This window comes from Leptodactylus fuscus, chromosome 5 (assembly GCF_031893055.1).
Source record: "Leptodactylus fuscus isolate aLepFus1 chromosome 5, aLepFus1.hap2, whole genome shotgun sequence".
NCBI classification, from domain to species: Eukaryota; Metazoa; Chordata; class Amphibia; order Anura; family Leptodactylidae; genus Leptodactylus; species Leptodactylus fuscus.
In genome coordinates this window covers 60,305,249-60,322,928 of record NC_134269.1, presented here as the reverse complement: position 1 = coordinate 60,322,928, position 17,680 = coordinate 60,305,249, and the positions used below count along the sequence as shown (strand labels likewise).

General features: G+C 40.7%; 1 protein-coding gene across 8 annotated transcripts in view; it reads right to left on the bottom strand.

The window, feature by feature from the left end:
• The window catches only part of AKAP13 (A-kinase anchoring protein 13), a 177,184-nt gene that overhangs the window by 5,472 nt on the left and 154,032 nt on the right, over window positions 1-17,680 (bottom strand). For all 8 annotated transcript variants that reach the window (XM_075273246.1, XM_075273241.1, XM_075273249.1 and 5 more), the window contains 19 exons: window positions 15,110-15,171; window positions 14,717-14,777; window positions 13,928-14,066; window positions 13,659-13,771; window positions 12,273-12,419; window positions 11,748-11,998; window positions 9,659-9,784; window positions 9,420-9,537; window positions 8,193-8,444; window positions 7,392-7,468; window positions 6,298-6,479; window positions 6,129-6,211; window positions 5,325-5,510; window positions 4,782-4,946; window positions 3,441-3,511; window positions 1,714-1,752; window positions 1,506-1,556; window positions 1,248-1,415; window positions 332-647 (listed from right to left, as the gene is read on the bottom strand). In XM_075273246.1, the coding sequence (XP_075129347.1) occupies window positions 332-647; window positions 1,248-1,415; window positions 1,506-1,556; window positions 1,714-1,752; window positions 3,441-3,511; window positions 4,782-4,946; window positions 5,325-5,510; window positions 6,129-6,211; window positions 6,298-6,479; window positions 7,392-7,468; window positions 8,193-8,444; window positions 9,420-9,537; window positions 9,659-9,784; window positions 11,748-11,998; window positions 12,273-12,419; window positions 13,659-13,771; window positions 13,928-14,066; window positions 14,717-14,777; window positions 15,110-15,171 (2,607 nt within the window). The remainder of the gene's footprint in view (window positions 1-331; window positions 648-1,247; window positions 1,416-1,505; window positions 1,557-1,713; window positions 1,753-3,440; window positions 3,512-4,781; window positions 4,947-5,324; window positions 5,511-6,128; window positions 6,212-6,297; window positions 6,480-7,391; window positions 7,469-8,192; window positions 8,445-9,419; window positions 9,538-9,658; window positions 9,785-11,747; window positions 11,999-12,272; window positions 12,420-13,658; window positions 13,772-13,927; window positions 14,067-14,716; window positions 14,778-15,109; window positions 15,172-17,680) is intronic.

Below are 17,680 nucleotides of genomic sequence, written 5' to 3'. Positions count from 1 at the left end.
GCTCATTAGAGAGGAGCGAGTACTATTCGAAACTCCCATTTCGAATAGCACGCACCCATAGGAATGAATGGAAGCGGCCATTCATTCCTATGGGTGCGTGCTATTCGAAACGGGAGTTTTGAATAGTACTCGCTCATCTCTAATGCTCATCATTATAAAGTACATCATTCACGTGACATCACTGCCTACTCTCAGACAAATTTTTGAGAATCGCAGACATGCCTATGGTCCCAAAAGGGAAAAATCTGGGTGGATGGATTTCAACTAGACCTGTAGTGTGCTGTTCCTGAATATATACCGGTGTATACCCTATATGACAGTTTTCACTTACCAGAGTTTGTACAATGGTTTCCTTTAGATTTCTTCTTTTTCTCCTTCTTGTCCTTGGTTTTGGATAAGTTGAAGAGGCGATTGGTGGTAGGGCCCTCTACAGGTTTGCTAGTTTGACTCCCGAGTAAACTGAAGTGGCCTTTTCCTTTTTGTTTACTCTCAGTCCGTGACAATGTGTCCTTTTTGGGAACAGTAGAGGGTTTAGAGTCCAAAGGCTCCTGTTTTGGTGCAATAGAATTACCGGTATATCTTTTTAAAGAATCTGTGCTGTCTGGCAAACAGGGGCCCCGAGTCACTTTTTCTTGCTGAACTGGAACCTAAAATAAAGAAAGGGAAAGTTTTACTATCTCCAGACTAAGGGTGTTGACATGCAGGGATGTGGAGGGGAATCTGAGAAGGTATTCTGCCTCATTACACCTCTCCTAAAACCAACCCCTCGCACAACAGTTTCACCAGTGATTCAGCAGTAGAAACTTCGACAACATCAAGCAGGAGGCTTATTTTTTCAGTCTGCTGTCACTGCCTCTTATTAAAACCAATGGGAGGCAGATATAAGGAGCTGCAAACTCTCTCATTCATTTCAATGGGAGTCACACAGATTTTTTTTTTCTCTCTATCAGATTTTTCAGCTAGAGAATAAAAGAAGCATCATGACCTATCGTCAGATGGATTCCACATACAAAGCCCACTGAAATGAATGGGGTGGGTTTTTTGCCTCTCAATTTTAGTGGCCTGTGCAAGGCTTACACTTGGATCGTAATGGAGAACATTGGAACATGTAGTTTGGGGTGGAGTGCTCCTTCAGTATGCACAGCAAATAATAGGTACACTTGGAAATTGGGGTCTCTCTCGCTCCCAAACACTGCAATCTTACTTGCTATGACAACCCACTCCCAACATTGCATGCACTACACTACCTGGTGGTCTGGCTGCTGCTTTTCCAGATTAACTATGTCTTGTAGCAGTTGCTCCACCTTTTCTTGTTCAGTCAAGGACTTTGGTTTTGAGGAGGTTCGGGTGAGGGGTTTCTCAGTTAGCCTCAACCTCTGATGCTCAAGGAAGGTGTCTTGTTGTAGCACCACGGCCTATAAGGAATGACACTCATTATTTTCTGTCTGAAGCTATCGGGTGGTTTAAGCTAAAAAGAACAAACTTTCAATGAAGACCAGAATTACCTGCAAATTGCTCAGAAGTCTGTGAAGATTGGCGACTGTCTGGAGAACGTGCTGTCAGGAGCGGAAAGAAAAGTGTCACTTATTAATATAATACACTAGTAAATGAAAGGTAATGTTTTACTTCCCACCAGGGTAATAGTCAGACATGGTACAGGAAACCAATAACAAAATTAAAAAAAAAAAACAAACAAAAAAAAAAACACCTTACCTCCCCATTCCTCTTAAGCATTACGCTAGGACTCACTCCCTACAAGATATAAAAAGTAACCCATTAGTAAAGGATTTATATGATCAAGGGAGGAGGAAAAGTCCTCAAGCTGCGGTGATCTTCAAGGAGTACATGCACAGTGTCCTCTCATGTTTAGCACAACCTTCTGTACTGCCTGCTTCTAATAGGAGCCGCTACATCCAGTTACAATATGTATCTCAGAAAGGTAGCAGATAATATTGATTCATTGCATTTAAAAATCACATTTTTTTGCCACACTTCGTAGCAACCACTCCGGGTTGGCTTAATTGCAGCAAAAAAATAAATAAAAAGTAATTTCCCACATTGTGAGAGTATACCCCAAGTGTGTATTTACTTATGGTAATAGGGCTTTTTGCTTTGATTATTGCAACAAAGTCACCAGAAAAAAAAAAAAAAAAAAAAGGGAAAAAAAAAGCACCAGTTACAGTTTTTGAATCATTTTCTGCAAAATTGCAAATATGCCACCCGGCCTCAGGCATAGACCAGGGCCAAGAGCAGAGGGCTGCATGTACAGCAGGGCACCTTGTGAGGCTCCAACGTCCACAACTGCCCAAACTCGTCCAATCTGCAGCATTTTACAGTAGTGTTAGCCCACCCTAATATGTGTGAATACCCAAACTCCTCAAAAAGTCACAATATTAATGCACTAACTGTGCCATATATTCAATAGATAAATTACTACTCATTTTAGCTGTTTTCATACAGACTAATCTGTTTTGAATGGTATAAAAAAGCCACTGTACATCCTAGTGTGTGTGTGTGTGTGTGTGTGTGTGTGTGTGTGTGTGTGTGTGTGTGTGTGTGTGTGTGTGTGTGCGCACCATCCTTTATTTTATTTATTTTTTGAGGGCAGATTGTCTGCACCCTTTGTTTTCTTTTCCTTTTTTTTTTTTATAATCTCAGACCCATAGACTTAGGGTAAGTAGCGCACAACTGTGTGTCACCTCTGCAATTCGCTCTGTGTGTTATCCAGATTTACTGGCTTGAGTCCTGCTGGGAGCGGGATACTAGGAGTCCCTCCCTCTCAGCGACACACTGTTCCATACTGTATTTGGTACAGGACAGTATGTCGCTGAGAGGCAGGGGCTCCAAGCATTTTATATAACTAGGGTGTTAGTAGTCCTGCTCCCAGCATGAAGTTCAGGCCGGTAAATCTGGCTAACACATGGACTGAGTTTCATGGGTCAAACATAGTTGTTTGCAGGCTACCCTTACATGGCCGAAAGCAGTACAGAAAAACAGTGCATGGCGGCAACATGGTGGCTCAGTGGTTAGCACGGCAGCCTTGCAGTCCTGGGTTCGAATCCTGCCAGAAAACACATCTGCAAGGAGTTTGTATGCTCTCCCCGTGCTGACATACTGATAGGATTAAAGAAAAAAAAAAAAAAAAAAAGAAAGAAAAAAAACAGTGCATGCGATGTTTTTTTTCCCCCCTAGTGACTCCTTGTTCATGAAATAAATAAATAAATAAATAAATAAATAAATAAATAAATAAATAAAGTATAACTGGCTCCATTCAGTAAAATGACTATGTCCATTTATTTCACTGAAAAATTGTTAATGTGAAAGGGTCCTTAGACATATTTCCATAATTCCCCTTTCTTATACTCAGGTATCATGTAATACAGCTTAAAAGAAATAAGTTCAATGGGCAGACTAATATTCATACACAAGAAGACACTTACCTTTTTCAGAACACTGTCAGATTCTGTTCTCCGTAAATCCTGAGCATCTTCTCCTTCGTCTTTCTCTCCACCTTACAATAAAATTTGATCAGTTAGTGATGTAACATGGCAACTTCTCCTTAGTATTTCTTAACCAGACTATTTACGTCTGGAAAGTGGTTACCTTGTTCTGACAGTTGCCTTGTCCCAGTACGTCCAGTCAGATCGTGCAGCTGCTGATACTGGGAGCCAGCTGTAACTTCAGCCAATGCTTCCAGAGAGAAGATGGGAGGTTTATTACCTTCCCTGCCTTCTCGATCGCTGTGTATACAGCGCTCAATGAGAGAGTCAGATCCTACAGGACCCAGATCAGCTCTATAAGGTGTATATACTACCGTGCAGGAGGCTGTATCCCTCCTGCAACTAGGGCTAAATGTACAAGCCCCAGTTGCAGGGGAAATCAGCCTCCCTAACAAAGTAAAAAGTGATCAGATGTCCCCAAAGGTCTCTTATGACCTTATGGGGACACAATCTTAAACATAAAAAAATAAAAGTGGTTTTTTTAAAAAATATGAATAAAAAAAAAATAAAATAAAATATGACAATAAAACCGTGTTTTAAAGGTTATAGCCCCCCACCCCCGACGACACCATACAAAATAAAAATTACCGTAACTGAGAGAAAAAACTATTTTAGAAAGTTTTTCAGTAGCACTGTGTTATTAAATTAAAAAAATAAGTTTGTTTATATTTTCCCAGATATAAAAAAAAATAATTATACAATCGAAAATAAAAACAACATAAAAATAAAGTCCTATGTGTCCCCGAAAAAAGATGCAAAAATTAGTTGAATGAGAAAAAAATGTTACAGCCCTCAAAACTGCACATACAAAAAAAAAAAAAAAAAAAACTCTGTGTCTGGTCCTGAACCACAAATTGGCCCGGTACTGACGTAGTTAAAGGGGATGTACAGCCCCAAATTGAATTTTCATACTGATGACCTATACACTAAATAGGTCATCAGTATGTGATCTGTGATGATCTGACATCCTGACCCCTTCCCCGGAGACTGCTAAAGCAGATGAACTGTGTGGTGTCAGGCGATGACAAATCACATACTGATAACCTCTCCCTTGGATAGGCATCAGTATGAAAATTCAATTTCGGGTAGGAAAACTCCTTTCTATCCATTTCTAATATAAGTGCAACTTATTGTCAATGTGCACCAAAAGCTGAGCCACACAGTAATACAATGGAGATGTACAGAACACAGACATGATTTAGCCAGTTGCCATCATGTGTACTAGATTTTCATGCTTATATTATATGTGGGGTACATGATAATACAATGTTTTATACTTACTCTTAGAAGCATTAAGTTGATGGCTGTCAAAGCCTCCAAAAGTTTCTGCTCTTCTAGGCAGAGATACTGATCCCACTCCAGCCTCCAGGTCTGCAGGACTAGTAGGAGCCTGCTGCACTATGCTGCTCCATAGGTTCCTGTTTAACAGTACTTGAAGAGTCTCAACTGTAAAATAATAACAATACATGTGAATAGTCTTCTACAGTCTACTCTGACGGCTTATCTATAAGCCTTACTAGGGATTCCCTCTAGTGGCCAGATCGTGGAACTGCTACAAGGACAGCAAGAGAAATGAGACCACATCTATGGTATCCCCCATAACATCTGCTGCTGCCTAACCACTCACACTCAGCCCATTGTCCTAGGTCCTTTGTAATACTATATGACAATAGAAAATAATAAGGCCCCAACTCTAATGTATTCTTGTATACATGACCTTAGTAGTCAATGTTTCTCGTTCTTAAACACATGCCATACAAGTGTACAGATTTGTTTCCTGTAACATTTCACTTGATATGAGAGTGTTAATATGTAAATCCATACCTTCTTTTATTGCACTTTTTATTAAGGACTCTCCTTTAGGAGCTTCTTCTGTGTTTGCTCGGAAAAGAGTTCTTCCCGACGTAGAGAAATTCCGGTCATGACTACTTCCCTCCACCAAGGTTTGAAATATCTTATCTTTCTCCTCAAGTAAACCAATAATCTGATCGTCTTTTTGCTGCAGCTGATCTGTTATTTGAGAAAAATAAAACCAATGTTACCTATATATATGTATGGAATTTCATATCTGTATTGCTCAGGTTCAGAAATGTTTTTATCATGTATTGCTGCCATCTAGTGGCCAGATAATTAAAAAGCTGCCAAGCTGAAAACACCAACCTCTAATAGTCTTCATTCCCTAACATAGTAGTAAAACAACTGAAAAACTATTCTGCAGATCACTGCAGTACATGACATGTAGCATCAGATTAAAGTGCCCTTGCCTGTGTCCACCACCGCAAATTTAACAGTGAGGGCAGAAAATGTGGTTGGCAGATTGGGCTGTGGCTGAGGCAATTGTGCAATATTGTAAAAGCCACCAGTGTTCTACATTAGTGACACCCAATATGCCTGCTGTGTGAGAGAAGACACTGAAAGAGTTTAGAATTTTTCTTTTTTTTGAAGCTATACACTGAAACATCACATTGCCTAGGTCTGATGGCTCCAGCACAGTGTCATACAATGTACACGTTTATTACAGGTAAACCTGCTTTTTGATCTGAGAGTACTATAAAAATATAGAAGAGGTAAAGTTTAACATCAAATAAAGCAAATCGTAGTATAAAGTACATTTACAAGGTTATTTACCTTTTAGTTCTTTGGCTTTTGCGTCCCAGTTTCTTTTTTCTTCCTCAGATTCACTCTGAACACCTTCATCTTCATCTTTCTCCCTACATGTAAAAATAAGACAGCTGTGTTAATACACAAAGAGGTTCTTCAGAGAGTAATAAGATAGAACACCGTAAAAGAGACGCACATTGTCTGCATTGTTTCCTTGATGGTTTCGATCCAGCTGTTGCGCTCCTCCTTGGTACTGGCCAGCACCTCTACTAATTCAGGGTCTTTACCAACCATACTGATCAGGAAGAGTCCCTTCTCATCGTGCGCAACCTCCCGCACAATCAGGTTCTTCAAAGAAATCACTGTTGATTTTTGCTCCTTGGAAAAGTAAAAAAAAAATTATGAAACATGTTTTGGCTGCATTATTTATTGAAAAATATACATTAGTATTGCATCTACACTGCACTATATACACTCATACATAATGAAGAATAAGAATCTCATCAGATGCAAATCCATCTTTTGGTTTGACAATAAAGTATGAGATGTCCTGAGATCGGCTTTGTAAAGTATACACTGCAGGAGAGTCTGCTGTCTGACGTATACACCAGCCTGATGATTTTCGGCATGAGTGTCATGCTTTTATTTTTTTATGTGTATGAGGGCCTGTTGACTGTATAGGACATATGAGTTTGGTGGAATAGAGAACGTTGAATTTGATCACTCCCAATACTTAGTTTCCCCAGGAGAGGTGTCTGGAAGCAGATTACTCTCCTTACACTATTAAAAAACATGTGCAAACTGGGATGAGCTCAGTTTGCATGTGTATAGGGGTGTACAAAGTGTACATAGAAGCCATAAAAAGAAGATGTACACACATTTTTGGCTTTCTTCACTTTTGTCTTTAATAAAAGGCAAAAAAAGTAGGGTTTAGAGTTAGGCTGGGTTCACACTAACGTAGGTAGTGTCCGTAGCTAATGTCCGCACACGATTTTAGCATCGGATACTAGCTGTGTCCGTTTACAATTTCCATTTCTTAAGGCTATTCCTACATGTTAGTAATTGCAAAGGGTTAAAGGGATCCCATCATTGGATACCTTTTTTTCTCCCTACCCAAAACAGACTAAATCAGCGTAGGCCAAAACCTTACTAGGACACGAGGGGACTGTTCCATAGCTTTCTGCCATTTATTCTCTATAGATCTACACAGTAATAATAATAATAGGTATTGCAGACATGTAGTTGCCATAGACTGACAGTGAACAGTTCATCCATGTGAATGCTCCTCACCAGTGATGCAAAGACATATTTCTGGTCCTTTTCTTGAAGGAAGACTAAAACATCAGACAGAAGTACAGCCAGGGCCTCTGTAAAAGAAGTCACAAAAAAGAAGGTTGAGTGTAAAATATAATAAATTCATTGTAACCTTTCTGCCATTGAGCAGAATTTCCAGCTTTGCTTTGTCTACCATTGTGGACGGTGCCATGAATAACGCTACTGTGTCATAGCCAGAACTGGCTCACGTCTCTATGTAACACATTCAGCATCAGATAAATGGTCCAATTTGCAGTAGCAGGATTAAAAAAAAAAAAAAAAAAAAAAAAACAGGTCCTACAACGGACGATTCATCTGGAAAGGATGATTGTTTTCAGGCTCTTTAGTTCATGAGCAGCAAAAAATAGCTTAAACCATGAGTTTTTTTTCCCTCCCTTTCCTTTTGCTTCCTGTCTACGCTGATGGAGACACTTCATAGCCAAGAAAACCAGGTTACCAAGCCTTGTAAAGTTGGTGTTGATGGAATAGGGAAAAACAAAATGCTCCTCCAGCAGGGTGGAGACTGGGAGAACTGGTTGTTCTTGGCAGGAGACTGCTTGTGGGCGAGGATGACTAACACACAACTTAATTGTACTGATGTCACGGTGTAAAAAAGCTGAGCCTCTGAAATGGATCGTCCTCCAAAGCAGCCGCACTGGGACTCTAGCATTTCAGGGAGAATGTACTTGCTGTCTGTGTGCAGATGATTCAACATATCTCCAGAAACTCTGTCAAAAGCCATCTGTTATTTAAAGGGTTAAGATCCAAATATCTTACCCTTCGATCTACTTGTCTGGTTGGATCTCAAAAACACAGGACCATCACGAACAAATTTCCTTCTCTTTAGATCTTCCTTGGCAAACATCTGCCCACTCTTCATCCGTTGTATAGACTTGCTGTCTGTCTTACTGTAGATCTCATTGAGGCGCTTCTTCATCTCGTAATTTCTCACTTTATTATTGACTCCATTTAGAACCTCCTTTACCAGGCTAAGGGCGTAGGTCACAGACTGATGTTCCCCCTCATTTTCTGAAATATCAAATTCTAGTTATATCACAGAAAAACAACACTGAATACCTAGAATATAATAAAAGCAGTTGTCCTATTTTAAAGGTTTTATTTCTATTCACAAAATCTGACGCAGTATCACAGGGCTATACAGTATGGTTCCAACCACTATGACCAGCACCAATCCTTGACAAAAAGGGGAGCCACAACTGGTAATCTGGTTTGTCTCCTTTACTAGGATTTGCAAAGAATTGCAGTGAGGCCCATTGAGAAGTGAATGGGACAATCTGCAGTGCCATGCGCAGCCAAGTGGATGGGAACACGACACACACACACTTACTCCTCTGTCTCTGGGCCTTATTTTCCAGTTGGAGCAGCTCTGGTTTTCAGTTGACAGGTCCCCCCGGACGTTTGTGCCAATCAGAGACCTTAGTGGTCACCTCTTCACAAATGGCACAAAAGAGCAGTCACATCCAGTTTATGAAGAGGTCACCACTGAGGCCTATGATTGGATACAGTGGTTCCCTAGCACATGCAGGGTATGACTGGTGGGGATGCTGAGGGATCTGTATTCAGAAGACCAGAGCTGGCACCACTGCAGATGGAGACAGTGAAGACGAGAGGTTTTTATATTTATGCACCCCCTCAGCACCACTATTAAATATAAAATGGAAGACGCCACTAACATATATGTGGTCTCTAACACCCATACATTGAAGAATGACAGCACAAGAGCAGCAGCAGATGAAGTCAGGAGTCATTTTTATCAGCTTACTGCCACATTGCTAGGATGTAAAATAGTCATTTGCCATCAAGGTGTAATAAAGTCTAGTAAGTAACCTGGAAATCATACTGGTGGTCAGTAAGGGGTTAAGGTTATCTAGTATAACACTTTCCTGGGCTACAAAAAACTCCCCAATGAAAATGTTGTAGATGTGGGTCTAGCATCTAATGCTGGCTAAACAGTCTGCTTACATGTATGTATGAAGAAATTACCTTCCGTATAATGCAGGATTCGCTCCAAGATGATTGGGTACTTGGTAATCCTTTGCGTTACCAATAAGAGGCATTCTGGAATCCCCATTCGCCTCACTAGGGGGCTACTACTCTTTTTCTGAAACAGATAAAAAACCATGAACATTGATATATAATATATATATATATATATATATATATATATATATATACCCACCCACACACTACCCAAGTATAATAATACACTACTTATTCCATACCTTTACAAAGGCCTGAAATCTTTTGTCTTTAGCCAACAGATCCTTGAAGTAATCCAACGCCTCCTTGTGGTGACCGCAGAATTTACCGTATGTTTTAATCATACGCTCTGCATTTTCTCCAGAAAACTGAAAAGCCATTTCAGCAAACAATTAGGTCAGTGGAACTTGGAGGGGGTTTCTGGTTAAGTTTGTAAAGTTAGATCGCTATAAAAACACAAAGTTCTACAAGTTTGCAATATACCTTTTGGTTTCATTTGCTACCATTGTTCTTAGTGACTGAGAACACTTATGTTTATAGTGACAGGCGGTGAACCGTGGGCTTAGCTGTGGATACAATTGTACCATGACCAGACAACGCTCTGTGAGCTACATGCCTCAGCAGCAAGAATCAAGTAAGAAGCAAGTATCCAGTCCTAGACAATGCTGTCCAGGCTTAGCTCAGACAGAATTGTCTTGATTGTATATACTTGTATCTCAATGTTATACAACTTTCGATCTAGTAAAACCAGAAGACATAAAATAGATGACATTTCTATTAAATAGCAGACACATTAGATGTAAAGATGACTAATGAGAATTGACTGGTGAATTCTACATAAAACCATACACAAACAAAAAAAAGTTGCAGGTCTGGTTTGCAAACCCTCATCTTGGGAGTTGTATACCACAAGGTAAATGCCCATTTCCCTCAAATGCCTTTCCCATTGCCTTGATGCCAGTGGGCCAAGAACTGGTTATGACTAAACTCTTGATTAAAACTCATTATGAATTTCTGACTTTCCATTCTTTCAATTCACATTCTATTAGCAAAGAAAGACTCCAGTAACTTCTTGCAGATCCCCATTTGCTTTGAAAGAGATTAGGAGAAGGGGCTTGTTCAGATGCTTTAAAATTAGACTAAGGCTGAAGCCCTACACTGTGGAAACGCAGCTGTTTTTTGTTGCAGATGTTGTTGTATTTTTTTTAAGTCGAAGCCAAGATTGGCTACAAAAGTAATGGGAAATATGTTGGCAGTACGACCTGCTCAATCCACTACTGGCGTTGGCTCAAACAAAATAAATAAATAAATAAAAACACTTCTTTTCTGTAATTTGGAGTCTCAGCCTAAATGTGTTAAAACTCCTTCATTAGTTGTCTCTGCCAACAACTATACCTTCCAGGTACCCAGCGGGGTCAATGAGCTGCTACTGGGCATTTCTCTCAGAGTCTCCCCTCCAGCATCCTCTGTCGGGGAGACGCTTATAGACACAAGATAATCACCTAACTGCTCTAAAACCATCATGTTCACATGGAATTTCTCTTATGTGTATTGGGGACCTAACAAAGTTCATTTACTAACTTTTCCCCCCATGTAGCATTGTTTGTAAGAAGCCATACCTTTAATGGATCTACTCAAAGAGAAGCAGAACAGTGTCAAATGTATCATCTAGCCTACAACTACTTCTAAGGAACTACAATTCCTACATAACTGACTATAAATGGGTGGCTGGTGTGCCAATATCCCGTGTCACATTTCAAGGCTCTTATTGGCAAGACTCTTATTTATTAGGTAGCTAAGTACAAATAAATGGTACTAAAGGAAGAGTTTACTTTCTGCTGGTTTATACTTCCTCCCTATAGAACGTTGTCTGTAAGGCTAGGATCATATGGTGGAATTTGAGGCAGTCTTCTACCTCCGATTCCTCTCCCAATTCTGGCCTTATGGCAAAAAACTGAAGCAGTGTTTTAGCTTTGCAGCGCAGCTTTGCTCGCTGATGAGCTCCAGACACAATCGGGCTAAAGAGCCAGAGTCTTTGTCACAGATTCTACAGCTGAATCAGCCACAGAATCCACGCATGGTCCTGAAAAAACAAAACATATGTCACTGACTACCATTGAAAAGAATAGGACATCATTTGGAGCGGAGTGAGGCAGAATCCTCCTCTAAGTCAGTTGAAAATTTTACAATAAGAGCCTAACCTTAGGCCTCTGGAGTAGATGGAGCTCTTCCAATGTATTAGTACCGACCAAAACAAACCTAACAAATACGTAACTTTACTACACAGGCTGCTGCCTTAAAGGGACAATGTACAATCACAACGGATGTTACCTGGTGCGAGCAAATATCTCCAATCCTTTTGATGACAAAGTTCTTCTCACTTTTCTCAGCCATTGACTCTTTTTTCCTTTCCAACATTCGTTGAAAGAACCGCGTATGTATATTCAGCAGATCTTCCATGCACGGAAAGATCTTCTCGATGACTTGCTGCTCGTACTGGAGTTCAGACGACATTCCCTGACAGTAGATGTCACTCATGATCTTCAGTCTGAGGATATGGTGCATTTCCGTCTGCATAAGCTCTGTGCACAAAGACAGAATTATTAATATTTGCAGAATAAAAGCTTTCTGTAACTGGGTCTCTGGTCATACCACTTGAAAGGGTTGTCTGACCAATGTGAATGGGTTTACTATTTAATTTGCTTTTTGTCTTGATTGTAAATTAGCCAAAAAAAATGGAGATCAGTATCAGAAGTTTGTATAAGAGGTTATGTGGTTTACAAGGAAGAACATGCTTATCTAGAATGCACGTAGTGCAAGTAACACACACAAAGCAAAGGGTCTAAGACTCCTCACCATAAATAACATCCTGGCGTTTCACAACATCTTTCATTTGTTGCATAAGAAACACGCTGTCTACTGCTTCACTCCATGACGCTTTCTCCAGTTGCCTCGAATCCATCTCAAACTCTCCCATGAGCTGCCCCTCATACAGATCAGCACCTGTGAGCAAAATATTTAGTTAGCAATTGTTAGTACATAGGAAGAGGCAGGCGACAATATGAAGCTAACGGTCTTACAAAGCAAACCGGTCTGCAGATTTAGGATGTTCACATGGAGGAATTAGCACTGAATTTGAGATAGATTCCACCTCAAAATCAGCTCCTAATTCTGCCTGAACCATTCCCAGCCTCCATTCCTTTCAATGGGAATTAGAAGCTGATTTTTTATTTCTCTAAATCCTCTAGTGGATTTTTTTCAGCTAGAAGAAAAAAAACAAAAAAACGCATAATGCTTGATCTTCAGGCAGATTGCGCCTGATAAATCCCATTGCAGTGAAAGGGAGACAGAATTTGATGCAGAATTTGTACAAGTGAGAAAATCCTGAAGCTGAAATTTTTTTTGTAAAACTTTTACTGTGCGAACAACCCCTCCTAACAATGGCAGTGCACTGTAAGGGTATGTTCTGCCTTGCGAACATTCCGTGTGGCTAGCAGCAACGTCGCGGTATCCCGCTGCTGAATAGGTCCGAATGAATGGACCTAAACAGGAGCGTGGCTCGAGCCGCGAATCCGCGGCAAGTTACGTCATGTTGCTTCTTGAGAAAAAAAGTGAGTCTCCAATTGAACTCAATGGGAACCATTTTTGCAGGCCGTCTTTGAGGCGGATTCCGCGCCAAAATCCGCCTGCCAAAAACTCTGTGTGAACATACCCTAACAGGCTCCCTCATTACAGTGAATAGAGCTTCAGAGAAAATATAGTTTTAGAAATAGGTAGGCACAGGGAGAAGCGTTTCCTGCGGGCGGCTTTCCTCCACTTCTCCCTGTTGACTGACAAGTCTGCCCCTACATGCATACAGAGAGAGAACTATCAATCAAGCTTCTATCCATGCCCAATTCTTTCTATAACCATTTTGGATGGGTTAATCCGGATTTTGGAGACAAACCCCCTTTAAAAAGTTGCTAAGCTTTGGGGCCACACAGTGGCTCAATGGTTAGCATTGCAGCCTTGCAGCACTGGAGTCCTCGGCTCGAATCCCACCAAGGGCAAAAAAAAAAGCACCTGCAAGGAGTTTGTATGTTCTCCCCGTGTTTACGTGGCTTTCCATCCCATACTCCCAAAAACACACACTGATAGGGAAAAAAATGTACATTGTGAGCTCTATGTGGGGCTCACAATCTACATTTAAAAAAAAAAAAAAGTTGCTAGGAAGAAAATAAGCTGCACAGTTATGTCTATTACCTTCATCGCTCAGCGACTCCATAGACTCATTGGCTTTACTGCCTTTGTGCAAAGAGTCTGTTGACTGAGACAAAGCTCTCAGGCTGCCCAGAAGATTGTCATCACGTCCAAGCCTGAAAGAGGAGAATTCATGAAAACTTTAGTGCAAAATTTTTCCCTGTACTATAAGTGGCCACATAATGTATAAGATAAGAGAGAACAACTCCAATAGTTTTTTTTTTTTTTTTTGCCTTTTATTGGATTTAAACAGCGAAATAAAAACTTCATACCCTGAAATATTTTGCGTGGAGATACTTTTGGATATAGACAGAGCGGTCTGCGGTCTTCTGGCGTTGAAGCCAAGCGTCATCAAAGACTTATCATCTACCGCCACGATTGCAGAGCGAGGCCGCTCCTTTGGTTGGGAACCTAAAAAGTATTAACAAATCTATTATGCAATTGTTCACATTAATGTTCACTTAATGCCAAAAACTGAAATAAACAGATTAGAGAGTGAAATGAAAAGCACAACGTTCACGCACAAATATATACGGCTTCGCATAAGGAAAGAGATTTTCAGAGCAGCAGACTCAAGCAGAGACATGCGCCTTTTACTAAATTAGGGGAGATGGCAAGAGCTGCACCTCTTACTACACTGGCATTATTAATAAATGTATAAGGCAATGCCTTTTAGAACCTTACTATTTAAGGCTCGGTTCACACCTGCACTGTTCTGGGATGCCGCCCCTCACTCCCAAGTGGACCCAGAGAATGGAAATCCCAACGAACATGTGAACCTAGTGTAAGAGGTCGTCTGGGACTGCAAGGAATTGGACTTTTTTTCCCCAACAACATGATTGTTGTCCACAGGCTGTGTCTAGTACTACAGTATTTACTTGCACTGAGCTGCAATACCAGACAACACATATGGACAAGGGTGGCGCAGTTTCTGGGGGAAAAAAAATTCTCCATTTTCTAATCTTGTCCAACTCGACAAATTTTTCTATTGTACATTAAACTGAATGTAACCGTGTCCTCAATATATTGTAACAAAATGTAGAGGTTTTGACACTGCTTACCTTTATTTCTCATGACCACGGTTTGAGTAGTAGTGGTCTGTGGTTGTAAAAACTTTTCTTCCTGCAAAGAAAAGACATTTGTCAGTAATATTGTTATTGGTGCTGCTTAAATCCTCTGCGCTGTTCACAGGAGCAGTAATCAATCCTTTCAGTTCAACTAAGTGGATATAACAATAAACAGAATAGGCTGGACGAGTTCTGCTATGTTACATTCAATATACAAGATGTGTTTGTCCTCCAAGAAGTAGTGGAGGTGCCATGTGCAGTAGATATTGAACATTTATCTTTTCTTGAAGTGTAGTCCCAACCTTCACCGGATGGGAAATATCAAATATGTCACTCAGCTACACATTTACTCAAGAAGAAAGCAAGGACATGGACCATAAAACCTACCTTTATCTTCGCACAGGAATCTACGATGTCTCTGCAGCCTCTATGCACAGTCAAGCCACATTCTGAGAAGAGTAAAAAGGCAATATAAAGAAAGGGTCTACAAGTAAAGCTATGCGCAATACTCAGAAATCTAATCATCATGTACTTATCATAGCAAAAACAGTAAATTGGGCCATACACGTCAGATGTGTATCAGCCGAATAACTTTCTGAATAGTATTTTTAACGGCAAACCACTCTGGGTCATCTTAATAGCTCTTACATATCCAAAGATATCAGCATGACTAGTAAGAAGGTATTACATATGTCCTCAGCTAGTGAACTGCATCCCCCTCAGGACGCAAGATATACATCCATGTCAGGGAAAGGGTTACAGTCCATTGCTCTCATCCACTTTTTTGTGCACAAAAGAAAACTTCTGGCATGTTTTTTTTTACCATTAGCATAATTGGGAATAGATGTAGACTAAGGGGGCTCCTTTGGTGTCAAACACTCTACTAGCATTAATGTCCATTGCTCTTATCCTGTAATGTTTATAACGGTAATGTGAATGTCCCCTGACTTTCCACGATACAGATAAAAAGATTTGTCTCTCAATATATGAAACTGAACAACCCCTTTAACCTGCGAAATGGATGGGATTCTGGCTAATCCTATCCACAAATTTCAGAAAAAAAATCAGCAGCAGAAAAGCTGTGTTTATAAGAATCGCAGCATATCAATTATATCTGTGGAAATGGTGGCGATTTTCATATGTGTATGTAATAGGGGCAGAGAGTCCACAGAGGAAAACTCTGCAAAATCACAATGAAATGCACTGTGAAAAAAAAAAAACATGATGCATTTAAAGAGGACCTTTCATGGATTTGGGCACATTCGGTGTTATATACCCATGGAAAGCCGACAGCGAGCTGAATTCAGTGCACTGTCAGCTTTCCCGATCTGTGCCCCGGGTGAACAGCTAGCGGTGCTGGTATCGTAGCTCTTCACCGTCAGAAGGGCGTTTCTGACACTGTCAGGAACGTCCTTTTTCACAGCAGCAGCGCCTATAGCGCTGTACTGTGTGAGCGAAGAGTAAAGTCTCCCTCCCTCTGCTCACAGTGCTCGTCCATAGATGAGTATTATCAGGAGGGGAGGGGGTGTTCCTCCCCGCTTACACTGTACAGCACGATAGGCGCTGCTGTGAAGAAGGACGTTCCCGACAGACTGTCAGGAATTCCTTTCTGACTGTGAAGATCTACGGTACCGGGACCACTAGCACTTCACCCGGGGCACAGATCGGGAAAGCAGACAGTGCACTGAATTAAGTGCACTGTCGACTTTCCAGCGGTATATAACACCACATGTGGCCAAATCCATGAAAGGTCCTCTTTAACCCCTGCCAAATTCTTCTGCTGTGTTTTTTGTGCTGTGTATCAGACACCTCATATTCTCTGACAACAAAAGGATTGGACATGTTAAAAAAAAAAACTGTACATTATCTTTAGATCTGATGTCGGGACAGAGTCCAGAGACACCATACACATTAGATGGTTGGCTGATCTCGAAAAAAAGACATCAATCTACACCCAACTTTAGAGATCGAAACCAAAATACTGAGAAGACTTATAATGAAGGGGCTCTAGTGCCAACCAAAGCCGCAGCTCCCCCAAAAGATTTCCATGCACAGCACCTCACTGTACAGGCAACTAGCACACACCCTCATTCACTTCAATGGGGCAATGTTGCAATTTCCTGCAAAGTGGGTGGCTGAGAGTGAGTTGTGCAAGAGAAAAGCCAAAACAGGTGGGGGTCCCAAAGTTCAGACCTCCAGACCTTAAATTCAATGATGGCTTCTTTACTTTATGTATTGGCATTTTATGTTACATGAAAATGGGTGTTAAACATTTATAGACACTAAATAAACATGTCTTCTCATTTACAAGATGACATTAGAAGGTTTTATTAGGCTCCTTATTACCACAATTACCTGAACACAATGTGTATTCGCACCTAAAGACCTGCTGTAATAAAGCGATGCAGGAAGGAGATGTTTGTGTAAAGCATGGCTCACGTAGGATAGGAACGAGTAGGAAATTGCTAGAAAAACAAATGTTATGTTTTTTATATCCACTGATCTCCCGGGACCCAGCATCCTGCATTATCATCTAAATATATCATGAAGTCATGGAAATTGTTCAGAAACTTTGGGTGGTTATTTCTGGACAGAACTGAAGATGTACACTTCTTCACAGCCATTGCGTAAACCAAATATTATGTGGAAAGCCTACACATGGAAAACGTATATAGTATAAGAGGGGAAGTATTAATGTATGTATAACCCAATACAAAGATTGTCCCTTATAGACAACCCCTTTCAGAATGCAGGGAAGATCAGCTGTTTGCTGAGGGCGCTCCTGGCATTGGCAGATACAGGGAAAATGGAGTATTACATGCCGACACTTCAGATGAATTACCAACTATGCAATGCACGGTTGGCTTGAGTCAGAATTAAAGAGAATTCTGCAGAGAGCTTCCTGCTCTAGCTCAGAAGGAACCTCCTCTAAAGACCACTACTCACTCTTACACAGCA